This window comes from Cherax quadricarinatus, chromosome 49 (genome assembly GCF_038502225.1).
Source record: "Cherax quadricarinatus isolate ZL_2023a chromosome 49, ASM3850222v1, whole genome shotgun sequence".
NCBI lineage: Eukaryota > Metazoa > Arthropoda > Malacostraca > Decapoda > Parastacidae > Cherax > Cherax quadricarinatus.
This window is the reverse complement of record NC_091340.1, coordinates 6,268,228-6,278,817: the sequence shown is the minus strand read 5'-3', so window position 1 is coordinate 6,278,817 and position 10,590 is coordinate 6,268,228. Positions and strand designations below refer to the sequence as shown.

General features: G+C 39.5%; 1 protein-coding gene across 1 annotated transcript in view; it reads left to right on the top strand.

The window, feature by feature from the left end:
• The first annotated feature begins 8,016 nt into the window (after positions 1 to 8,016).
• Positions 8,017 to 10,590, top strand: part of LOC128696995 (acyl-CoA Delta-9 desaturase) — a 2,980-nt gene continuing 406 nt past the window's right edge. Inside the window, exon 1 of the mRNA XM_053788478.2 lies at positions 8,017 to 10,590. This exon is cut by the window's right edge and continues 406 nt beyond it. Within this exon, the coding sequence (XP_053644453.1) occupies positions 8,145 to 9,185 (1,041 nt within the window). The 5' untranslated portion in view covers positions 8,017 to 8,144 and the 3' untranslated portion in view covers positions 9,186 to 10,590.

Below are 10,590 nucleotides of genomic sequence, written 5' to 3'. Positions count from 1 at the left end.
ATATATGTTAATAACGTTCTCTGTTTATGTCTCGCTATTTCGCTGCCTTTTACACTGGCCAAAGATTGTCATACATATGTGTGGAAGAATTCTAGGTGGAGAATGTTACTAAGTTACGTAGGTAAATGTTAACCTGGGAATATTGTGAACATGAAGCAGTATGTGCTGGATTTAGTTGCAGATAGGGACTAGGGAACAACGCTGTGCTGCCGGCTGCAACATACACACACCCAGGATTGTGAGTGAGGATTTACACTTCTAAATGCATATTTTCCTTAAGAGAAGTGACCATGTGACATGGAAATTATGGTAGAGGTTGTAACAGGAGAAAGAGGAAGCGAGAGAGAGGAAGAGAGAGGTTGTTACTCTCAGGAGGTTATTACTAAGTCATGTGGCAGCAGTGGTGGTGGCGGCCCGCTGCTGCCTGCCTTCCTTCCTCTCGCTGTTAGTGTTGCGTAGAAGCACACATGCCACGTCTCCTGCACATCACCGGAACTGCTGGTGGTGGTGGCAGTGGGGATAAGTGCGTGGCGGTGGTAGTGGTACTGGGGATTGTGGTGGTTGCCAGGGTACAAAAACCCTCGAAATTGGTCACAGGTTCAGATCCGTAACTGTTAACCCTCCGCTGGCTTACCAGTTAGTTTAATATCTTTATAATACACCCCATACCCATCCTGTGGGTGGTAGTCAAAAGATTACAGAGGGACGTGATGGGTCCAGGAACTAAGCAACAAAATTGTACCAGAGCTAGGTTTATGGCCCATTAAAACAAGAACCCAGATGGGTCACTGCTTAGTACAGTTTCCTGAGATGAGAATGCTCCACCACAGCACCAGAATTGGTCACTACACGCACACATCACTGTGGTATCAGCTTTAGCGCTCAGATCTCACAGAGCACATGACTAGCAAGTATTGTGTCAGCTGTATCCTCCCAGTTATGTATCCTGTGCTGTTTGTCTTCTAGGATTATAACAGCTGTATGCCCCTTGTGGGTTTAACATTAATAATAATAATGAATAATATATATAATATATATATATATATATATATATATATATATATATATATATATATATATATATATATATATATATATATATATATACTGTATATATATATATATATATATATATATATATATATATATATATATATATATATATATATATATATATATATATATATATAGTATATATATGTCGTGCCGAATAGGCAGAACTTGCGATCTTGGCCTAAATAGCAACGCTCATCTTGCCATATAGGACAAGCAAAAATTTGTGTATGCAATAATTTTGCCAAAATCATTCTGAACCTAAAGAAAAAAATATATTTCACTGTGTTTGTTTAGTATTAAATTACTGTAAACAAATCTAACATATATTTAGTTGGGTTAGGCTAAAATAAATTGCTCTTATTATAATAAGGTTAGGTAAGTTTTCTAAGATTCTTTTGGTGCAAAATTAAAATTTTTTACATTAACATTAATGAAAAAAATATATCTTTAAACGTATAAGAGAAAATTTTAGAAAGGACTTAATTTTAAATGAGTTCTTGCTAATTGACCAGTTTTACATATTCGGCACGACATATATATATATATATATATATATATATATATATATATATATATATATATATATATATATATATATATATATATATATATATATATACGTACTACTTTGACTTAATCTAATTCGATGAAATATTATCTTGTAGTATGAAGTTAATTCTTTTGTCTGCCAGAAATATTCTCAATAACGAGAGGTTTTCCGTCTAATCAGTATAGCACGTCTATTGTCATAACAATTGTTTACTGTATTTCCCGGAAATAAACGTTTTCATTTTCATTTCACATTCATGATGTCAACACCAGAGCACAGTGCAAAAAGTGTCATGACACTGACTGTATGTATCCAGGGACACTGCTGTGATGATACTTGGTGTTGTTTATTCGGTAAAGATCCTATTACATCTTGTGATACCTTTCACGATGGATCGGTAACCCAGCAATAGGCCTCGATTGCATGGCCAAAAGCTTCAGTGAATGATCATCATATGACTAACACCCTAATCACATAAACACTCATAATGTGACTAAAACACTCATCATATGACTAATACCTTCATCCTATGACTAACACCCTTATCACATGACTAACACCCTCATCATATGACAAACATGAGTTTACTTTCATCCCTAGCTTAGGAAACAAGGCATTTTTGACCGGTGGTATACAAGTGACAAGCAGCCTTAATGTTCCTTGTATAGTCGACAGAAAACCCAATTATAACAAATATAAACGTAAAATGAAAATTACACACCCTGAGAAACTTCAGAGGAGAGCATATGTGTATACATTCTGAAGTGACCTTGGCGCAATACCCCCACCATCGACCTTCTGTGTGTTGGAGCAGGTTTTCCTCTCGCTCGCTTTCTCGAGACTTGCTGCTGCTGCGTTTCCTGCTGGCTACAAACACACACACACACACACACACCAGGTCCCGGAGGCAGGGGTCAAGCACCTCTGCCACTAGGTCATCCGTGGGAAAGCCCCAGGTTGCCGGAGACGGAAGGTAGTGAAAGTTACCCATGTCGCCCCTCTCTGCATCTAAGAATGTTATGAAAGATAATTTTGAAGTGGAAGAAGATTAGGAGGTGCCTTATACTTCATGCACAAACATGGCACCGCTTTCGATCAGTTTTATTATTAATGGTATACAATAGCGACATGTAAACGACTGGTTCTGAGAACCGACAGGTTGATGAATACTAACAAACTGACGAATAAGACACTTGTGAAACAGTTGGGTATCTTCACTTGAATACACATAGGTGTTCAGTCCCTCACCAAATAAGGGACTGTATACCTTAAAATTACCCCCACTTCCATTGTTTCTAGTATAATACACAAATAATTGCACATAGGAGAAAGAAGTTAATTGCGACGTTTTAGTCCGACTTGCACCATTAACTTGTCACAATAACACGAAGATGAGGGAGCCAGTATAAACATATTGGCCGGGTCACATATTGGTCAAGACCCGGGCAGAGTAATACTGCAAATCTACCAAGCAAGGAGCCAGTATATTTAGGAGAGGAGTATTCGACTGAAAAAGCCTACTGCGCAGACGATACTCTGTCAATAAAGATATCCAACTGCTATACATGCGTCATGAATTTAATATATTGCTTTCCTCTAAGGGCATGGAAACGACAAAAATGGTTAACGTTTTATAGGGATCTAAAAAAACTCTGCTTCCCAGAAAGGCAGCTCGTCTCTTACCAGAGAAAGAAAAGTGCAGGACGCCCTGGGGCAGGTGCTCCCAGGTGACTACCTTCATACTTTCAACTGCATACACTAGGTACACCTAGTAACAGCTACAAATTACAATAGGTACACGTAGTAGCAGCTACAACTCTACACTAGTTACACTTAGTCGCAGCTGCAGCTACAAATCTACACTACGTACACATAGAAACAACTTAATTTTCTAACACCATACGCACACTAGCACTTAGTAACATTCATACTCTCTCTCTCTCTCTCTCTCTCTAAACTTTGATGGTTTTCAGACGGAGATTAAGAGATGCTGGGAGGACGAGGTAGAATGGTGTGTGTGTGTGTGTGTGTGTGTGTTTGCTAGGTGATCAGCCGAGATTGGTTCTCAGGCATGGCCCAAACACGTGCAACTCAGGGGGAGAGGAGGGAGGGAAGGAAGGAAGAGGAGGGAGTGGGAGAGAGGGATAAAGAGACGAGGATGGAGAGTGGGGTGGAGGGAGGCGGACACAGGGAAGGTGAATCACGCATGCGTGAGACACGTGTTGGCCAGCACTTGGCCAGGCAGGCCACGTATCTTGACTGAACTGTTACCAGCCAAGCATACGTGGTCTGTACTTGAGGTAGGCAGGTATAAGGTGCCCCACCCTGTACTGTAGTCAGGCAGACATGACCAACCCACACGCGACGGGCTGGAGTTTTGAGACTCTATGACCGCGGGTTCAATCCCGGCCGGGGGTATGGTTTATTCTGTCTTGTAGTCAGGCTGGCAAGTAACCTACACTGTACTGTAATCAGGCTTCACGAGTAACTTACACTACTGTAGTGAAAATAAATAACAGTAATAATAATAACAACAGTAGTTTCCATAAGCCATAAAGAAGTAATGTTTATCTAACAAAATAAGCAATATTTTATTAAATATATCTGTATTACACACCATTGGTCTCACATTAACAGGAAGAATATATATTTATCAATAACCGTTCAGTGTTAACATTCTAGACTTTAAAACAGTAACATTATCAAAGAATAGTAACATTGCCGAAAGTACGTAGATGACCATAATTTTTAAAGGGGTGGACCGGTAAGCCAGCGGAAGGCCTCGGTCAGATGACCAAAAGCTCCAAAGGCGGGTCATCATCTGACTAAGACCCGCGTCAGGAAACATTTGTCCTGTTTCCTGACGAACATTACCTAACCTAACCTAACCTAGTACCTAGAATTTAGACATTTAGATTTTATAAATAATTTTATTTGGTAAAAATAATGAAATTTTCGATAATAATGTCTATAGAAAGTATAGAAAAAATATTTTTTTTTTGTTCAAAATATGCAATGCATTTCACATTATATGATACAATAATGATAATAGATATATTACCTATAATGCCGCTGATGCAATCATCCTGTCTTATAGACCTAGTCTATAAGACAGGATGACTGCACAGTAGGCCTACTAGCCCATGCTAGACATGTTCTGTACCCCTGACTAGGCTCGCTCTTGTGTTCGTCTAACTTATTTTTAGCTTGCCAAAGCTTTGCAGATCTTCCTCACGCCAGACTAGACTCGCCCATGTGTTTGTCTAACTTATTTTTAACTTGCCATTGCTTGGTAGCTCTTTATCACTGACTAGGCTCTCCCATATGTTTGTCTTACTTTTTAACTTAGTAGTGCTAGGTAGCTCTTCTTCCCACGAATAGACTCGCTGATGTATTAGTCTAACCTATTTTACATTGTACCCAAATATTCGCTTCCATAACGCTGCTTGGCAGTTCAGTTCACTTATTTACATCTCTACTGCCAAACCAGTATCCTCCTATTTCCTTTCTAAATCTGAATTGACTTTAAATTAAGTACTTCCCTGTGACTCATGTCTTGGTTAGGCATTTTTATCCTCTGGTATATCCTTTTCAATAATTCTGGTATACCCTTTTCAATAATTCTGGTATACCCTTTTCAATAATTCTGGTATACCCTTTTCAGTAATTATGGTATACCTTTTTCAGTAATTCTGGTATACCCTTTTCAATAATTCTGATATACCCTTTTCAATAATTATGGTATACCCTTTTCAATAAATCTAGTATACCCTTTTCAATAATTCTAGTATACCCTTTTCAATAATTCTGGTATACCTTTTTCAGTAATTCTGGTATACTCTTTTCAATAATTCTTTTTCAGTTTATCCCTCATATTATATGTTCAGTGATTTCTTAGTCAAACATCGTATTAGAAATTTATACTACAGGGATAAACACTGTCAACTTTGTTTGCTGGCTGGTTAACGGGGTTTAAAGACTATCTACTACACGAGGATCATTGAGGCTGCATGTCACGTGTACACTATCAGCCAAGAATACTTCACTACCTAAAACAGGGAATAAACTCTCAATGTATATATACTGAGAAATATACTCCTCTCAGTGTATATATCCTGTGTTTGTTGTTTAGCACATTTATATATATTTTGTGTTACAACTGAAGCATAATCTGATTATTATTATTATTATTATTATTATTATTATTATTATTATTATTATTATTATTATTATTATTATTATTATTATTATTATATTCATGTGTGAGTGCCAAGCCCTGGGGATTGGGAGGTAATCAGACTTGATCCGAGGGGGGAAAAGTAACTTTAACTCCTTGGATCAAGAGCTCTTCAAGGCACCTCAGTCTGCTACTCAGGTAGACACAATTTGCTTAATTATTTTACTATGGGAAAATTCGTAACGAACGAAGGTAACAATTCAGCGGTGTGACTGGTATTCGAACCCGGGATCTCGGATCGTCAGCTCGTAGAAGTATCGTATTTTTTCGGCATATAAGGCGCACTCCCCCCTCCCCTAAAAAAAAGTCTTGAGAAACCGGCCTGCTCAATATCAGGGTCAAGGATAGGCTTTGAGTTAGGCTTTATAAGTTGTTTACTAACGTTACATTACAACTGCTTTGAAACATCGTACTAGCAAGCAGCTGACACTCATGCGCCTTATATGCCGGAAAATACTGTAGTCCCTTCCTAGAATTCTGGTTGAGGAAAGCTGGACAAATATAAATTTAGAAAGGATATTGGAAAGCATTGGTTTCGGAAGAGATACACAAATAACCAGCAAGTAGGAGAAAGAAACTGATGACGTTTCGGTCTGACTTAGACTATTGTGACTAGTCATTGGTCACAGGTGGGACCGAAACGTCGTCATAAGCTTCGTTCTCCTATGTGCGGGTTATTTGTGTATTGTTCCAGTCACGGTATTGTGCCTTTTTGGTTTTTAGCAAGAAAGTTGTAGATGAGTGGAACTCCCAGGTATCGTCGCTACGTGGTTTTAAATATTGGTTGGAGGATACACGAGCCGGCGTGGTTTGATGTGAGTTAGACCTGCCTAGCAGGGACCTATAGGCCAAGTGCAGCGTTCCCGCTGTGCTGCAGTAGCTGAAATATTACATGGAATTGGTAAAAAAAAAAAAAAAGATGCTATAGCCTAGCCCACTTGACAATTTCCAAAATATTAGCCACTGACGTCAGGATTTCGTAATGCTTACTCGAGAAGAATTAATATCAGAAATTGTACAAATCGCGAAGGAAAACACTCCTACTAGATTAGATTACATTGTACCACACCTATGTACCACTGTGTTCCACATCTGTGTACCATACCTATGTACCACTGTGTACCACATCTGTGTACCACACCTATGTACCACTGTGTACCACACGTATGTACCACTGTACCACACCTATGTACCAGTGTACCACACCTGTGTACCACTGTGCGTTACACCTATGTACCACTGTGTACCACACCTATGTACCAGTGTACCACACCTATATACCAGTGTACCACACCTGTGTGCCAATATGCTATCACACTTATGTACCAGTGTATCACAGGTACCACTGTGTACCACACCTTATGTACCAGTGTACCACACCTGTGTACCGGTGTACCACACCTGTGTACCAGTGTACCACACCTGTGTACCACTGTGTACTACACCTATGTACCATATATGTGTACTACACCTATCCATGTTTTTTATCAATAATTTTTATTCGTATTCGTGTAATATTTATTCGTATTATTCGTTTTATTCGTATTTGTAATATTTCGTGAGATAAATTTTCGATGTTATCCACGTGTCATATTTGTGATCACCTGAGTGACACACAATGCACTCTTTAATTGCATCATCTTATTCATTCTATATTAAGATCCGATCACTCCACTCTTGTCATGACGTGAGATATGCCCACCTGACGTGGATCTCACATTTCCTCATTATTCCTCATTAATGAAATTTAAGGTTGCTAAACTTTCTTTGTGAAGGAAATGGTTATTAGTGAGGGCAATGTGTTCTTTGCAAGCATTCGAGTGTTAGAAATATTTACTTGGAGTATGTGTAAGAGTTTGTAAATATTTTTTGAAAACCCCGCGTGGTTGCATCATAGCTGAGGTGGGTGCAGGTTGGTTGATCGATCTAGCAGGCGCCTCCCCTGATATGCCGGCAGGTATTTTGCCGCGGTGTGCGCTGAAAGTTCTCTCTGATAATCCCTTTTCTTAATAGGATAATCTGTATTTTCGGCACCGTATATGATAGAATAAAGTTTCGTGATTCTATGCCCCCGGCGACTACATTTAGTTGTTAAAAGTCTTTAATTTTGTGGCGAGAGTTGGGCTGTGAGGCTTGGCCCCGCCCCCGGCGCGTTGACAATAACAAGACCGCGGCGCGTCCGGTACCGCTAGTTAGGTCTGAACTAGCGTCTAGTATTGTGGTGTACTTGAGCTCCTGCCCTACCTAGCTAGCTACTGTCACTGCAGTACCCTGTGAAGTTAAACACAACTTTGAAGAGTAATGGCGCCACAGGCTCCAGACCAGAATGTTAAAGGGGAGCTGTTGGAAGAGGAAGACCAACCTCATTCACCTCTGTTGGAGAAGCGAGAGTTGAAAATAAATGTAAGGAAAATAATCCATGATCTTCGTCACCTGGACTGGTCGAAAGTAGTTTGGCGGAACGCTATACTCTTCATGTTGCTGCACTTCTACTCCGTGTATGGGATATACCTGGCAATTTTCGTGGCGCAGTGGAAGACTATAGGGTTCAGTGTGATGCTGTACTTCATGGCTGCGTTAGGGATCACCATGGGAGCTCATCGCTTGTGGTCCCACCGGTCGTTTAAAGCAACTTTACCTCTACGTGTGATTCTCGCCGTATTCCAGACCCTGTCCTTCCAGAATGATATCTTCGAGTGGGCTAGGGACCACAGAGTGCATCACAAATACAGTGAAACAGACGCAGACCCGCACAATGCTCGCCGTGGCTTTTTCTTCTCCCATATGGGGTGGCTTATGTACCGGAAACATCCTGATGTCATCACGAAGGGTCGCACCTTGGATGTATCAGACCTGCAAGAGGACAAAATAGTCATGTGGCAGCGTAAACACTACGTTCCCTTGGTCGTAACGGCGTGTTTCGTCCTACCAACTGTTATTCCTTGGGTGTTGTGGGAAGAACACCCGGTCACTGCCCTGATGGTAGCTGGCTTCCTGCGCTACAACATCGTCCTCCACGTGACATGGTTCGTCAACTCCCTGGCTCACTGGGTGGGTAGTAAGCCCTTCGATAAGAACATTTACCCATCACAGAACCCCATAGTGGCATATCTAGCACTGGGTGAAGGCTGGCACAACTATCATCACGTCTTTCCCTGGGACTACCGCACTGCTGAATTTGGGGGTCTCGGTGCCTACAATATCACGAGTTTGACGATCGACTTCTGTAGTAAGATCGGGTTGGCTTATGATCTCAAGACGGTATCCCCGGAAATGATTGAGCAGAGAGCCCACAGGACAGGCGACGGCAGTCGCCATTCAGTGAGCAGCAAGACAGAGTGAAGGCATTTGACATCACAGATGCGAGGTCACGCTTCAGGGCACAATGAACCGCAAAAAAAAAAAAACATCTCTTGCTCTGAGAAAAATCTTGCAGGAAAAAATATCTATATTTATGTAGGCTAGTGGTAATTTTTAAACTTTCCTAATTATTTATTTTTCATTTTGAGCTGTACATTTGTCTCACGATAACAGAGTAATGCATAGTAAAATTTTTTAAGACTTTTATATGGAAAGTAGTATCTGCATTTGTATTTGACCAACATTCGTAATAACCTTCACAAATGTTATAGAGAACAGTAAAACTTCCAACAAATTATTCTTGCAAAAATTCCACTAGTAGTTATGTATTATAAGTAGTTATAAGTTACTTTAAGGCTGCCCAAAATGCTCTGCATAATCAGGGGCTTTCTATAAAGTATCAATACTATCACCTTTTCCGTACCAAGTGTAAACCATTCTTTATAGAAATAGTCTGTCATTATCAAGGATAAACTAGCTAAGTGATTAAGAGACATGTTTTATCTAGGGCATACTGTAACAAAAATGTCCACCATAAATTGTAATGAAAATTATATAAAAAAAAATCTGTGAATTTACATGGAAATATTTAACCATGTTCATACATATGTAAATTATGGCACTGAATTATAGACTTAAGCTGTAAGCACTGCTATTTACTCGTTTAATTTTTTTTTACATAATTTTGGAAACATAATTTGCGTCCCAGAGTTTGCTGGGATTTTCAGACGAGAGTTTTTAAGTTTTATTCAGCTGAAGTAATTGGGAAATATTGAGAAAACTTTATACGGTATTTTTCAGTTTTGCATTCCAGGTGTGCCTTGAGAGGTACACCAATTAGATATAAGTCTTCATGTGTCATACTTGAAGAACAATAGGCAGATTCTACGAAGAGTAAATTCACGCCGGATATGAACATTTATGTAACCATTAGGCAGCTTAGAACGTATCAAACAAAAGCTTGCGGCTCAGATTGTGCAATTTTATAGGAATCTGTTTGTCGTTGTTCACATGATTGTGCGTTTCTGTGCACTTTTAGTTGTTTGCACTAGAATGATGCACGCTTTTAGAGTAAGTACATCACTATGTTCAGCTAATTGCATTTACGTATGTTTTTGTTTGATGTAATCCGGACAAAATTCTGGATTTATGAACAGTATTCATTTAACATCTGACAGAGCAAATAAAAAAATTACATTCGAGTTTGCTAACTAAATCCAGCCAAGCATTCTCGAATGATTTGTTATGATTACCCCGTTTTCTATACACAGCTCATAACCGGATCCTGTGGTAGTCTATAGTCTTTAAAATATTGGCCGTCTGACCGTAGTAGGTCTTTCTAGTCACAGTGTAATTCCATTTATTGGAAGCTTAGTCGTCGCCACAT